Consider the following 16,212-nt stretch of genomic DNA (forward strand, 5'->3'; position numbering starts at 1 on the left):
AAACAGTGTGAGTCCATCAAAATATGTCATAGAGGCCAGGCATGGTGGCTCATACCTGTCATCCCAGCACTTTGGGAGGCCAAGACAGAAGAATTGCTTGATCCCAGGAGTTTGAGAGCAGACTGGGCAACATAACTTGTCTCTAAAAAAAATTTTTTTTTTAATTTAGCCAGGCATGGTGGCATGCACCTGTAGTCCCAGCTGCTGGGGAGTCTGAGGTGGGAGGGTCCCTTGAGCCCAGGAGTTTGAGGCTGCAGTGAGCTAGGATTATGCCACTGCACTCTGGACTGAGAGACAGAGCAAGACCCTGTCTCAAAAAAAAAAAAAAAAAGAGTCATGTAAGTAGGTTATTGCTCCGCTCAAAAGTAGTACAGTAAAAGCCCAATTCCTTACAAAAGACCTGTAAGACCAAACAAGATCCACATCCTCCCCGCCATCCATTGCATCTCCAGCCTCATCCCCTACCACCAACCCTACAGCTCTCACTTTCTTCCAGCCGCCTGGCTTCTTTGCTATTTCTCCAGCCTCAGGGCCTCCACTTTCGCTATGCCTTCTGTCTGGAATGCTCTTCCAACACATCTGAGCATAGCTTTCTCCCTCACCTATTTCTGGTAGTTACCCTAATGTCACCATCTCAATGAGGGCTTCCCTCACCCTATCAGATGGCCTAATTCCTTCCAGTGTTTCCTTTTCCTCCACAGTACTTGAAGGCATCTCATGAATACTACATATTTCACATAGTTATCATGCCTGTCTCCACAATGCAAGCTCTGTGGAGGCAGAAATTTATGTCTCTTCTGTTCACTGCCACATCCCATGTCTAGAACAGTTCTTGCATCTAGCAGGTAAAATAAATGAAGGAAAAATGCAATATGAGACACCCACATAATCAGGGGTAGGGTCTTAATTTATTCTCAAGAACAAAAAGAACATTTCATTTTGCAAAGCAATCTGTGGTTCCCTTCAAAATAAGCAAAAAAAAAAAAAGTATTCTATTGATCTATATAGTTGTTTATTAAGACAATGCTTTGAAACCTGAAAAGAACTTTCCTTTTCTGTTGACCTATACACGCTATTCAGGAACGTAAGGTACAGAGCACTGTTTCCAAATGGCAAAGCAAACAAGGCCCTGAATGTTTTCATGTATCTAATTATAAAAGGGCTTATTTGTTATATTTTTACTGAGCACAATAATTTGAGTTGTTTAATTGTAATAACATTTATTACATTTCTCATCCACTCTGAAACACTTAAAATTATAACCTAAGTGAGAAATAATTCACATACTAAAAAATTCACCATTTTAAAGTGTACCCTTCCGTGGTTTTCAATATATTCACAAGGTTGTACAAGCATCACTGCTATCTAATTCCAGAACATTTTCAGCACCCCCAAAAAGAAACTCTGTACCCACTAAGAATCATTCTCCACTTCTTTCACTACCCTCTTCCCCCAACAGGCAATAATCAACTTTCTGTCCCTATGAATTTGTCTACTTAAACCTAACATTCTTAACACATGACCTACATGTTTCTCCTGTGGTCTGAAAATACTGACCGAGCACCATGTTGTATCAACTGAATAAATTGTCTTCCTCTTGGCATGGGTTCCCAGAACCACAAAAGTGTTGGTAGCCCTGTCCCTGAGTGAACTAAACCAGTAGGTTCTGAACCTGGGGCAGCAACGGTGAAGAATAGCCCTTGGCCATCCCAGCACTGCAGTTTTATTTCAAAGCACAAATCTCTCACAGGACACACGAGATGCAAGGTGAGAGCTGGAAAATGAGAATGTAAGAAATAAAGCTATTCTAAGAACCTACCCACTTCCAAGGATGAGACTGGGAGGGATACCACAGATAACCCCAGCTCTCTCACTGCTGGCCTCAGCTTCCTAATGCCTGTGGATGGTGAACACGGTATTTCACTACCCAAGGTGAGAAAGATATGGAGGTTTTATTGTAGAGGATACTGGATAAAACAATGAAGGAGTGTGTATGTTGAGTAAGATAACCTGTTTTTCTGTTTAGAGATGGAGTCCCATTATGTTACCCAGGCTGGGCTCAAACTCCTGGGCTCAAGGGATCCTTCCGCCTCAGCCTCCTGATTAGCTGGGATTACAGGCATACACCACCATGCCCAGCTCAAGATAACCTGATTCTTTACACACAAACACAAACAATAATATGGTTCATATCATTTTCATAAGTGCTAGCTGAATATCTGAATGTAATAATGAGCTGATGACATATGTGGAAGCTCTTTATAAATTACACAATACTATGCAGATGCATTATTCATATTTCCTCATTTCTTCTCTCTCTCTCTCTCTTTTTTTTTTTTTTTTTTTTTGAGATGGAGTCTCGCTCTGTTGCCCAGGCTGGAGTGCAGTGGTGCACTCTCGGCTCACTGCAAGCTCCGCCTCCCGGGTTCACACCATTCTCCCACCTCAGCCTCCTGAGTAGCTGGGACTACAGGTGCCCGCCACCACGCCCGGCTAATTTTTAGTAGAGACGGGGTTTCATCGTATTAGCCAGGATGGTCTCAATCTCCTGAATTCGTGATCCGCCTGCCTCGTCCTCCCAAAGTGCTGGGATTACAGGCATGAGCCACCGCGCCTGGCCTAGTTTCTTCTCTTTAAAGTCACTGCACCATTCTCAAAAATTACTTAGACCACCTTTGTTGTATGGGAGAAAAAAGAAGGTGGTTCCTACACTCTGGAAGTGTCTAATCTTCTTGAGGACACTGAAGGAAACTGTGAAATACCAGAAAAGCTTTGCAAGTGCAGAGTGATATCTGATAAGAAAATTCTAACCCTGGGGTGGCTTTCAGGGGGTCTCTCTTGCTCGAAGGGATGAGCATAGAATGGGGAAAGTTAGAAAAGGCATTCCAAGTTTGGGGGATTGCATTTACCAGAGTCAGGCTGTTCTGCCTGAGCTTGGGATCTCTTAACATCTTACCTAGGGACAGAATCTAAACTGGAACCTGCTGCCACATTGTTAAAATCAAGTTCCACATCCTTTAAGGCAAATTTTTCCAGGATTTCAAAGGTCCTGTCTGACTCCTTGGAAATAACAAACATCTGCTTGCACTTCTCAGTAAACTCTTCGTGATAGAAACGTTCAAAGCTGTGCTTGTAGTCTTGATAGTAAAAAAGATAAGTTTTAATAACTTGGATTTGTAGTTTAACATTTTCGATTCCACGTGTTATTACAAATGCCCAGGAAGGCATCTTTCTGTATCTATATCACCTTCTTTCTATTTGTGAAATATTCCATATTTCACAGCCCATTCAATACACTAATGAAAGAAAACTACAGGAAAATAATTGAACCTTTCTTCTGCTATTTCTACACAGAATCCTACTTAGGATTCCAAGTTATTTCATGACCTCAGAATGACAAGGGCAAAAAAATTAGGCTTGCTATATAATGCAGGTCATTTTTTCAAACTGTTAGCTAAGTAGGAAGTTATCTAATTCAGTCTTGTGAGGTATGTATGTGTGTCTATCTATGACAGAGGTTGAGGGAGTAGGGTATATTTTTAGGACAAATGCCCTAATAAGGATAACAACCATGGGTACAGCTGCAGCTCTGCCATTGGGCAAGTTTTTTAAACTCTCTGGTAAAATAAGGGGGAGGGGCCAGACAATGGACAATTTCTGAAGTTTCTTCCAGTTTTAATTTACTGCAATTCTAAATTCATTGCCTAATAAAAGTCAGGGTGTTCTGGGCTCCCAAAATGCCCTCCTATCTCTGGAGACACCCATATTCCCTATGTTTGTTTGTTTGTTTGTTTTAGGAGTAAAGGCTGTTATCAACACATGCAGGAAAAGGAACACCAAATAGTTTAGTCTGATAAGTTCCCAAAACACTCACATTGTACCTTCATAGTTAACAGGGCTGCCCCACGGCTCAGACAGGACCAGAATAGACCGAGAGGATCCACAGGCTGTCCAAGGTTAGCTTCAAGTTTCAAGATCTTAGACAGAATTTGGATGACCTCACAGTCTAACAGTCCTCTTGCACTAACCCTGAGCCTCATCCAATAGTCTCAGGGATCTTCAGGGTCAAGAGTGTAAACTAATAGTTCTACATTGTCTTACAATAACTACCAGCTGCCCAAATGGCCTATCACTACCCTAACTGTGGACTATGAGATTTTGGAGCTACCTAGGTGATTAAAGAGCATTGAAGATCCAAAAGATAAAGAATTCAAGACTTCCTTCTAAAGGAAGGAAGGATTATTTTTAAAATAATCCATCCATTCCATGCCTTCTAATTCAGACATTTAGAACACATATATACATTCAAGAATACGTCTAAAACAAGCTAACCTTTCAGTAATATCCAAAATCAAAGACTAAGGAGAATACTATGGAGAAATAATATGACCTTAACTCCAAAACACAGAAAGGCTATATTCTTAAACACATTAGTGAATATTAATCAATAGATGCAGTTTAGGTTGAGATTAGTAAAAGAATATTAATATTAACCACATTTCTGACTTTAACCAAATGTATATATTCTTATTTAACCCATTTGTTGTTATTCATTCTCACTAGTTATTAACTCTGTGCCTGATATGTGTCCGGTGCTGTTTTTACCAGTTTACATAATTACTCTCAAAGTGGTTAATGTTAACCATTTTACAGAAGAAAAAACTATGGTTTACCAATACTACGTAATGCACTCAAGGTCACATAGCTAGGAGCGGAAAAATACAAGATCCAATGACCTGTCTGTCAGATTCTAAAACCCCAAGCCTGTCATAAATATATGGGTTCTTTTTAGCTGCTCAACATCCAACCACCCTACCCTAGTTTCAGTAACAGCCCTAGATTATCATAGGGGATCCACCCATCCCAACTCCCAGTTCACATTAGTCCAAGGAAGCTAACTCCACTTCCAGCTCCAGAGGTGGCTTGTGACCCAGGATTAGCCAATCAGAGCATCACATTCCCTTGGTACCCAGTGACTGAATCAAATGCAAGTATATGGCCCAAGTCGGGCTAACCAGGGCCAGAAAGACTCAATGTTAGGAATGCTAGGACTTTGAGCCATTTCTGCTGGACTTGAACCTGGAGCTGCTATGGCCCATCTTCCTCTTCCTTCATGATAGAGAAGCCAAGGAGCTGAGCTAACATCAGGACAGCAGGGCCAGGTTGAGAAGCAGTCAGAGACGAGGGTCTGGTACCATCATTTGAGCAACTGAATGAAGCCTGAGCTGAATCAGACTTAATCCTGGGCTTTTTAGTTATATAAGCTAATAAATTCCCTCTTTGTTAAAATCAGTTTGAGTCACTTGCAATCAAAAGAGTTGGGACTGATACAATGTTCTTTTTCCAGGGTCCAGGTGATTTGGCTTCCAGGCAGTTTTGTGTAGCCTGCAGAGGTTTGTCTTCACCACCACCACCCACACTGAATTCAAATGACTCTCCTGTTCAGTACAGATCCATCTGCTCCCTATCACATTACAAGGACTATTGTGTGCCTGGTCCCTGAAAGCATTTGAGAATGTACCATCTGCCACCATTTTCCATCCCCATGTTAATTGGGCCCTTTCATCAGTAAATCATAATCTTTTGGGGTCATTAAAGCCTTTTGAGAATCTAATCAAAGATACAGGCCATCTGCCTACCCCCAGGACACACATAGGCATATAAACATTCTATTTTTCATTCAATTTCACATAATTTTCATATAGCCTGTTTTTCATATAATCATCACAGATCCCTCCTGAAGTGTGTCTAGGTGACAGACTTTTCCCTTTTTAATCTGGTACATGTCCACAGGACACTATTTCCAAAAATAATGGTAATCATTTCATTCAGAGGCAATATAATGTCAGGCAATGCTTCTCAAACTTTAATGTACACGTGAAGCTCCTAGTCATCTTGTTAAACTGCAAATTTTAATTCAGTTGACCTGGAATGGAGCTCAAGATTCTACCTTTCTAACAAGCTATTAGGTGATGCTGAGGCTGCCAATCCATGAGTCACATTCTAATAAAAGAGGTGAAAAAGAGCAGGCATAGATTTTAGAGTCAGAGGGACCTGAGTTCAAATCTTGGATTGGTCCCTCACTAGTTATGTGACATTGGTAAGTCATTTCACTGCTACACAGCAGCTTTCATTTGCTCATCAGTAGAATCAGAATTATAATATAACACCTACCTTGCAGGGTTAAACCTTGAAGATTAAATGTAATAACATAACCAAAGCACCAGAAAATTAATAAAAGTTGATTCTCTTCCTCTTAGCTCAGTATTTCTGAATTTTGGGTAATTCTTTGTTATGGGGGCCGTCCTGTGCACTATAGGATGCTTGTCAGTATCGCTGGCCTCTCCCCGTTAGATGCTAGTACCTCTCCCCCAATTGTGACAACCGAAAGTGTTTTCAGACATGGCCAAATGTCCCTTGAGGGAGCAAAATCGGCCCTGGTTGAGAACCACTGCTCTAGAGTCACTTGTTAAATGCCAGATACTTTGGGTATTCTCTGAGCTCCTTGACCCCCTAAACAATCTTCCATGACTGACTCATTACTTGCTCTTATTTTCAGCTGCAAAAATCTTCAAAGTGGAGAAATATACGTCACAAGAACACAATAATAATTTTTAAATGCTTAAGAAATATTTGCAATCATTTAAAAATTCCTTTCACAAGGAAGACCTATAAAAACATTACCTTTATGTTGATAATGGACTTAGTTATCTCTATATTTACTAACCTATATTTTCAATCATTAAAGTGGCTGGGTGAAGTTTTTCTATCACAACTGACCAGTCCTTGAAAACCAGCTCACCCAACTCGTGGAGACCACTATAAAATCTCACAGGGAGCCCTTTACTAATAATCTTGGCCTTAAGCTTTCCAATCCTCAATTTTTCCTCTTCGTTCGTTGAAGAACTCGAGGGCAGACTCTCTCCCTTTTCCTCATCATCTGAAGCCTTCAGCAGTGTGGTTCCAGTCCTAAAGTAAAAATACTGAAATTGAGATTCATTCAGAAATGCTGCTTGGATTATCTCAAACTCCGTCAGACTGCAGTTGGGGTTCTCCAGAACCCAAGGATAACCGTTTTTTGCAGCAACATAGAGATTCTGTTCTACTTTGGATAAGCTTGACAAGCGAGTCACTTTGGAGGTCATGAAATGTGAGTAGTCGGGGAGGAAGTCTCCATACGTCTGACCCAGCATGCAGATGAAAAAGGGAAAGCAGCTGTTCACATAGTCAAGGCAGAGCTTCAGATGTTGGGACCGAAGACAAGAATACTGTCTAAACAGGTGGGTGGGTAAGGATTTTGGGGCCTTTAATTCTGACCAACTCAGGTCCACGGCTTTGAAATATGTGCCCCGGGAATTGCAGAGTTCATTAAGCTGAGGGAAGATGTTGTTTGCCAAAAAGTCTCTCTCTTCTTGAAAATCATTCAGAGTCGAGCAGATGTAAGGCTGAATGGGTTTCTGGGGCTTTTGAAGGAATTGGGTATACCTTTGTACATTCTCATTTGTCTTCTGGCTCATTTCTCTTTGCTTGGGGACAACACTATGCATAAAATATCACAATTTTCATCCTAGCACAGCCACCAACCCCCACTGCTTCTAATCTTCTTCCCAATTATGTTTGCTATGAACAGGTGGAAATCTTTCTTGAAAATTGTTTCTTATCAGTATTGGAAGGTGAGAGATGCCAACCAAGGGACAGATCAGAGTTGAAAAACAATCCAGTTTAAGTTAGGACTGAAAAAGAAAAAAAACATTCATTTTAGGATTACAGGCAGTGCACGTCTCCCCTGTATTTCCAAAGCTTTTGCTGAACCAGAAGGCAAGTGGGCACAGGCCAGAGGCCTCCCCCTTTTTCCCCCAGCCTCCCAGTCTACCTTCTCAGTGTCCCTGCGGCCAGCTGCTACTTCGGTCCCCTATGAATTTGGAAGTTATACAAGGGCACTTGCTGATAGTGTGAAATAGAAAACAAACCCAGAAAAGGAGCTCAATGTCTTTAAGAGCAGAACAAGCCAAGGAAGACCTATGACTGTGACCAGAAGCAAGAATGAAAGCAGGTCTGAAGATGAAGTTAGGACAGGAGGAACAAAGGCCCTGGACTGAAAGCAGCTGGCAGCTGAGAGGCAAGGAAGTCTGGATCTAAAAACCTGGGAAAGTTCAGGGAATTTTCTTAGTCTTATATTGCGCAGGCTCATACAACATTCCACTCATCTCCATGAATTAAATTCCACTGAGCTAATGGAAAAACATACACCCTCCAACAATGTCATAGCTATGCTTGCAAGAGCTCAGAAAAAAAAAAAATTGGTAACAACCTAGTTGTATGAGGTTTTTCTTGATACAACTCTTTTCCATGCCAAATATTGCTCTTCTTTGGTTATGTTTATTGCTCTCAGTTGTGGAAAAACATATCACATTATGGAGCAATTTTTCATCAGGATCACCTGACAACAATATAACAATGCAGTACCTTTTTAAAAAGTGTTAACCCTTTGCATGGTATTGCTCTGACAATCCTATGATAGCCAGGATTACCACTCTACTTTATGAATGAAGAAACACAAGTGCAGACAGGATAAACAGGACATCCAAAGTCAGTTAGCTAGGAAGTGGAGAGCCAGGATCTAAACGTGGGTCAGTCTTACTCCAGAACACATACAGTATGATGCCACCATAGTATAAAGATAAGACCCTAGGTCATGCAGACACTATAAAATTGGTGGGTGGGAAACACCTATGCAATAAGCAATACTGTAATAAATAGGTGGCAATTTAGAAAAGAGTAATTTAAACCACAATCTCACACTATTTTACAAAAAAAAAAAATTCTGAAAGATGGCAGAATAGACACTAGGGGAGTTTTATCAATAGACACCTCACCAGCCATGTAGAAGGCTCAAGATAGATTACTGGCCCTTGCAGATTCTACCTTCTCCTATTCCCCTGTGACAAAAGTCATTCCTACTTTACTCACTACCAATCCTTTATCAATAGATATATAAACAGAACCACACTCAGAGATGTGTCAAATAATGGAAACTTCAGATAAATTTTAAATAGCTATGAATAATAGGTTAAAAAAAGCTAGTGGAGGGCCGGGCGTGGTGGCTTACACCTATAATCCCAGGAGTCTGAGACCAGCCTGGCCAACATGGTGAAACCCGTCTCTACTAAAAATACAAAATTAGCTGGGTGAGGTGGCACATGCCTGTAATCCCAGCTACTAGGGAGGTTGAGGCAGGAGAATCACATGAACCCAGGAAGTGGAAGCTGCAGTGAGCCAAGATCGCACCATCGCACTCCAGCCTGGGCAATAAGAGCAAAACTCCATTTAAAAAAAAAAAAAAAAACTAGTGGAAAATATGTAAAACATGTGTAAATAGATGTAAAGTTTCAGCAAAGAGATGAAAACTATGAGAAAGACTCAAATGAAAACATTCGAAAGAAAAAACATGGTATCAGAGATGAATTCCTTCATCAGGCTTTCTAGAAAACTTAACACAGCAGAAGAAAGAATCAGAAAACGTGAAGATGGGACAACAGAAATCCAAACTAAAACGCAAAGAGGAAAACAAGGAGAGAGGAAAAGAAACACCAAACACCCAAGAACTATGGGAACAACTTCATCTACTCCAAATAGATATAACTGAAGTACTGGAAGGAGAAAAGAGGTAATGAGGCAGAAGACATAGTTAGGCGAGGAAGGGAAAGGCTTGAATGTTCAAAAATAATGAAAGATATAAAACCACAAATCCAAGAAAGTCAGATAAACCCAAGCAGTATAAATACAAAAAAAAGATAAAAAGAAAAAAATAATAAAACACCTAGACACATCACACAGATAAACAAAGATAATTGAGTGAATTCTTTGTTTTGTAATTTTTTTTTTTTTTTTTTTTTTAGTGACAGGGTCTCACTTTGTTGCCCAGGCTAGTCTCAAACTCTTGGCTTCAAGCAATCCTCCCACCTCAGTCTCCAAAGTGTTGAGATTATAGGTGTGAGCCACTGCACCTAGCCAAGTGAATTCTTTAAAGTACCAACTGGGATAAAAAAAATAGTCAACCCAGAATTATATATCAGGTGAAATGTCTATAAAAATGAAGGAAAACTGAAGACTTTTTCAGACAAACAAAACTGAGTAAATTGACTTCCAGAAGGCCTGTGCAATAAGAAATGTTAAAAGAAGTTCTTCAGAAGCTAGGTGCAGTAGCTCATGCCTGTAATTCCAGCACTTTGGGAGGTCGAGGCAGGTGGATCACAAGGTCAGAAGTTCGAGACAAGCCTGGCCAACATGGTGAAACCCCGTCTCTACTAAAAATACAAAAATTAGCTGGGTGTGGTGGTGCACACCTGTAATCCCAGCTACTCAGGAGGCTGAGGCAGGAGAACTGCTTGAACCCAGGAGGCAGAGTTTTCAGTGACCCATGATGGCACCACTGCACTCCAGCCTGGGTGGCAGACCAAGACTCCGTCTCAGGGGGAAAAAAAAGGGGGGTACACACTGTAAACCCTGGAGCAACTAATTCAAATTTTAAGAAGAAACATAACTAATACGCCAATAGGAGAGCTCAATTGGAATTAGTGCAAAAGAATGCCAAGAAAGAGAAAAATAACCAGATGGAACAAATAGAAAACAAATAGCAAGATGGCAGATTGAAATCCCATAACATCAATAATTAAACTAGATGTAAATCCCTCCCTTAAAGGGAGAGATTAGCAGATAAGATTTAAAAAGCAACACCCCACTACATGCTGCCTAGAATAAATCTACTCTAAATATAAAGAGATAGACAAAATAAAAGTAAAAGGTTGGAAAAAGATATACCATGCAAACACTATTTAAAAGTAAACTAGAGGGCCTATATTATTATTCAGAAAAAAGCAGACTGCAGAATAAGGACTACTACTAGGAATAGAGAGTGACATTACATTACATAATAATGAATATAAAAATAATTCATAGGTCAAAGAGAAAGTAAAAAAAATTAGAATGACAGAAGGCAGCTCATTTGTTAGCTGGAGAAGGTTTGGGGAGGAAATACTACAAATGGAAAGGAGCACAAGGAAACTCTTTGGAATGATGGAAATGTTCTATATCCTAATTATAGTGGTGGTTACACAGGTGTAGATATTCATCAAAGTTTATCAGTTGAACACTTTAAATGGGTGCATTTTATGTAATGTAAATTACATCAAAATAAAGTTGATTATTTTTAAAAATCCAGGAACTACATAGCAAGAGGAAAATGTTAAAGTGAAAAAAGAAAAAAAGTAGTTATAGACCATAATAATAGCAATGTGAATAGAACACTGCTAAATATGGGAGACAGCATAGTATAGAGATTGAACGTCCAAGCTCAGACCAATTCCCTGGATTCAAGTCCTTACAGTCAGTTTCTTAAATCCACTGTGCTTCAGTTTCCTCATCTGTAAAATAGGGATAACATTACCTATATCGCAGAGTGGTTGAGAAGATTAAAGAAGTTATTAGATGCAAAATGCTTAGAACAGTGCTTAGAAACAAATGCTCAATAAACCTTAATAATTATTATTAAAAATGAATGCACACAACGAACAAAAGGAAAGAAAAACAACCTGGCAGCTGTCTTAGAATACTCATATTATGGCAAAACTGCTTCTCTAATCAAAATTGCTATAAATTACAGTTATTTTATAATAAAAACAAATTAAAAAATAGTCATCTCCATACTCTGCTTCACAATTGCTGATAAAAAAAAAAAATTCCCAGTTTTTGCAAGAATAAATTAAAAACAGAAAACAGAAACCTAAATGAAAAAAGGAGTTATTTTTGAGTGGACAGAAAACACAGAAAAATAGGGCGTGCGTTTTTATTTTTCTGTTTTTTGAGACAGAGTCTCGCTCTGTCACTCAGGCTGGAGTGCAGTGGCGTTATCATTGCTCAGTGAACCTCAAACTCTTGGACTCATGCAATCCTCCTGCCTCTGTCTCTCAAATAGCTGACACTACAGGTACCTGCCACTGTGACTGGCTAAGTTTTTTTAAAGACAAGGTCTCACTAAGTTTCTCAGGCTGGTCTTGAACTCCTAGCCTCAAGAGATCCTCCTGCTTCAACCTCCCAAAGTGGTATCCACCATGCCTGGTGTATTTTGCTTTAAAACAATTCAAATAAAAAAAAAATTTATGCCAACCAGGCGTGATGGCTCACGTCTATAATCTCAGCACTTTGGGAGGCCGAGGCAGGTGCATCACGAGGTCAGGAGTTCAAGAGCAGCCAGGCCAATATGGTGAAACCCCATCTCTACTAAAAATACAAAAAAAAATTAGCCGGGCGTGGTGGCACACACCTGTAGTCCCAGCTACTCAGGAGGCTGAGACAGGAGAATTGCTTGAACCCAGGAGGCAGAAGGAGTGAGCTGAGATCGCGCCACTGCACTCCAGCCTGGGCAACAGAGCGAGACTCCATTTCAAAAAAAAAAAATTACTATAAATATTTCATTATTACTGTAAGTGGAGGAAAAAACATATATATGGCACAAATAGACAGTAGCTGTAAAAATAAATGCATTAAGGCCAGGAGTCATGGCTCACTCCTGTAATCCCAACAGTTTGGAAGGCCAAAGAGGGCGGACTGCTTGAGCCCAGGGGTGTCCAGGCTGCTGTAAGGTATGATGGAACCACTGGGCTCCAGCCTGGGTGGCACAGCGAGGCCCTGTCTCTAAATAAATAAATATAAATGCATTAAAAAGAAAACAATGTAATTAAATTCTAGTTAGATACAGTTCTTTTTATTAGAAAGGGAGAGATGAACGTGTTCTTAGACGGACATGTACCAAGCTGACTTTCTCTTCCCATAATCAGTAAGACTGAAACAGAATTGAAAGGGTTCAACTTTTGCACGAGGAAGTCAATGTTATTTAATATTTTGCCGCTGGCCCACCTGATAGCAGTAACTGGCATCAGAGTGGCACCTCCTACTTTGTTGGGTACACTCCCAGAGGTTGAGCATGGGCTTCAGAGTCATATAAATCTTGCCTCAGGGTCTGACTCTGACACAGTTTCTGCAGCTGTAAATCTGGAATACTGACCTTACCCCTAAGATGGGAATAAATGAGGCCTTGTATAATAAGCACCTCATAAGCCTTTGTCTTTTAAAATTTTTTCTTTTAACACTGTGAAGGTAGACTTCTCATTAAGAAATATCCTTCCCAACAGATTTCTCAATCAAGCTATCACTCTTTAATATACATTTTATTTTATTTTTTATTTTTTGAGACAGAGTCTCACTCTGTCACCCAGGCTGGAGTGCAGTGACGTGATCTTGGCTTACTGCAACCTCTGCCTCCTGGATTCAAGTAATTCTCCTGCCTCAGCCTCCTGAGTAGCTGGGATTACAGGCGCGTGCCACCACACCTGGCACACCTGGCTAATTTTTGTATTTTTAGTAGAGATGGGGTTTCACCATGTTGGTCAGGCTGCTCTTGAACTCCTGACCTCATGATCCACCCTCCTCGGCCTCCCAAAGTGCTGAGATTACAGGCATGAGCCACTGCGCCAGGCCTAATATACATTTTAGAATCTGCAAGGTCTACACAAAGTCCTCAATAAAAGTTTGCTATTTCTATTATTGCTGTTAATATTATTTCTAGTGCAAATGTCTGAATTCATATTTCGTGATAAAGCAGCCTCAGTAATATCACTGTATTTATTGTAGCTCTTTATAACAAAAAGTTATAAGAAAAATCTATTAACTGGTCAAAAATGCCTCTGACCTTTTTCAGGAATTTCTTGCAACATTTTAAGGCTTAGAAATTTCTATACTCAAATCCCACCTCACCTCCACCCCACAATCCTTTTAGTATCATTTTAGTAATTTTATCCCTGACAGCCCCAAGTTGTATTTTTTCTTTTTTCAAAAGCTTCTTATAGCCTGGCTAACATGGCAAAACCCCGTGTCTACCAAAGAATACAAAAATTAGCCAGGCATGGTGGTGCATGCCTGTAGTGCCAGCTACTCAAGAGGCTGAGATGGAAAAACTGCTTGAACCCAGGAGGCGGAGGCTGCATTGAGCCAAGATTATGCCACTGCACTCCAGCCGGGGCAACAGAGTGAGACCCTGCCTCAAAAAAAAAAAAAAAAAAAAAATTCTTACACTTAAAATGTAAATTGATGAGAATGTAAGTTTGTGCAACTTTCCTAGGAGCAAACTGTCAGTGTATAGCCAAAGCCTTGTAAAACAAATCATGTATTTTTACCAAGCATTCCAATTTTAGAAAGCTATTCTATTTGTCTATAAGGATTTACCTCTAAGAGTTTTCACTGCAGTGATATTTACAATGGTTTTAAAACTGCTAACATATTAAAGGTCTAACAATAACAAATTGGATATCTTGTGGAAAATGTTTATCATATATTGGTAAGTGAAAAAGATAGTTATAGAACTGTATTATTGTGTGATCCCATTTTTAACTTAAAATGTGTTAAATATTAATAAAGACATCAAGATGCTAATAGTGATATACCTGATTACAGCATATGGGTTATTTTAATTTTTTTCCTTGACTTTTTTTTTTTTTTTTTGAGAGGGAGTCTCACTCTGTCGCCCAGGCTGGAGTACAGTGGCATGATCTCAGCTAACTGTTCAAGGGATTCTCCTGCTTCAGTCTCCCAAGCAGCTGGGATTACAGGCGCCTGCCACTAGCCCAGCTAATTTTTGTATTTTAGTAGAGATAGGGTTTCACCATGTTGGCCAGACTGGTCTCGAACTCCTGACCCCAAGTGATCCATCCGCCTTGGCCTCCCAAAGTGATCCACTTGCCTCGGCCTCCCAAAGTGCTGGAATTACAGTTGTGAGCCACCGTGCCTGACTGGTTGCATTGATCTGTTTGTATATTCAAATATGTAGAGGACACATCATTCTTTTTCACTGTGCAGCATCTGAATCCCATTCTTATATGAGGGAAACCCCCACCTTATGATTCTGAGCCTCCCATGAGAGAAGCTGAAAATGCCATGTAAAACCTTTCCCAGCTTCCCTTGCAACTAAGGTATAATAAGTAGCCTTCAAACGGGCCCCAGTGCTCTCTGGCTGCTGGTATTTACAGCCTCGTGTAATCTCATTGGGTAGGGTTGTTTCCGAAATGATGGTGTGTGATTTCTGAGGTTGGTTATGAGTCATTGTGCTTCCTGCTTTGTTCTCTGTCTTGGATCACTCACTCCAGGGGAGGCCAGCTGCCATGCTGTGAGCACACTTAAGCAGCCGTATGGAGAGTTCCATGTGATGATGAACCGAGGCCCCAGCCAACAGCCATGTGAAGGAGCCATCGTGGAAGCAGATCTTCCAGCTCCTCTTGAGCCTCCAGATGATTTCAGCTTTAGCCAATGTCTTGACTGCAAGTTCATGAGAGACCCGAGCCAGAACTACCCAGTTAGGTGCTTCTAGATTCCTGACCTACAGATATTGTGTAAGAGAATAAATGTTTACTGTTTTAAGCTGCTAAATTTAGGGGTAGTTTGTTATACAACAATAGATAATACAAGGGTTACAGAACCTGACCCAAGTTCTTCATTTGTTTTATATTCCTCAGTATTTTATAGTTTTCTTCATGTTGGAACTATGTCTTTCTTAAGTTTATTTCTAAGCATTTTATGGGTTTTGTCTCTAATATGAATGAAACTTTTTAAAATTTTCACTTCTAGTGATTTTTATATATTATCTTATAGCCAATAATTTACCAGATTCTCGTATTATACTTTTTTTTAAGGGGTTGGCCAGTGGCTCAACTCAAGGCGGATCACCCACCCACTTCCAAGATCCAACTATAAGCTTTTTAACTGCAGCAACTTAAGTATATGCTATTAGAGCTGGAATTAATCATTCTATACTTAAAACAAAAAACCCTAGGGTCTCCTGGATTTCTGGGACATGCAATTGTCATCAGTAAGAAGGAATTTCAAAATAAAGGACTCTACCTTTTCTAAAATTTATGCCAATTACTTGGTTTCCTTGTCTTGTTGTTAAATCCTCCTAAACTGTGTGGGACATTACTGACAATAGCAAGCATCTGTATCTGGTTCCTGATTTTTTTTTTAGTGAAACGGCTTTTAGTGTTTTGTTGTTTAGAATGATAGTTGCTGTTAGTTTTCTTTAATTGAGGTATACATAACAAAATTCAACCTTTTAAAGTGTACAGTTTGATGAGTTTTAACAACTACTGATATCAAGATCAAGAGCAT

General features: G+C 40.0%; 1 protein-coding gene across 1 annotated transcript in view; it reads right to left on the reverse strand.

Moving 5' to 3' along the window:
• The window catches only part of LOC101015751 (putative tetratricopeptide repeat protein 41), an 85,729-nt gene that overhangs the window by 65,934 nt on the left and 3,583 nt on the right, over positions 1–16,212 (reverse strand). The window contains exons 2-3 of the mRNA XM_031650181.1: positions 6,728–7,733; positions 2,957–3,137 (exon numbers count right to left, since the gene is read on the reverse strand). Coding sequence (XP_031506041.1) covers positions 2,957–3,137; positions 6,728–7,547 — 1,001 coding nt within the window. The 5' untranslated portion in view covers positions 7,548–7,733. The remainder of the gene's footprint in view (positions 1–2,956; positions 3,138–6,727; positions 7,734–16,212) is intronic.

Source organism: Papio anubis, chromosome 9 (assembly GCF_008728515.1).
Source record: "Papio anubis isolate 15944 chromosome 9, Panubis1.0, whole genome shotgun sequence".
Taxonomy (NCBI): domain Eukaryota; kingdom Metazoa; phylum Chordata; class Mammalia; order Primates; family Cercopithecidae; genus Papio; species Papio anubis.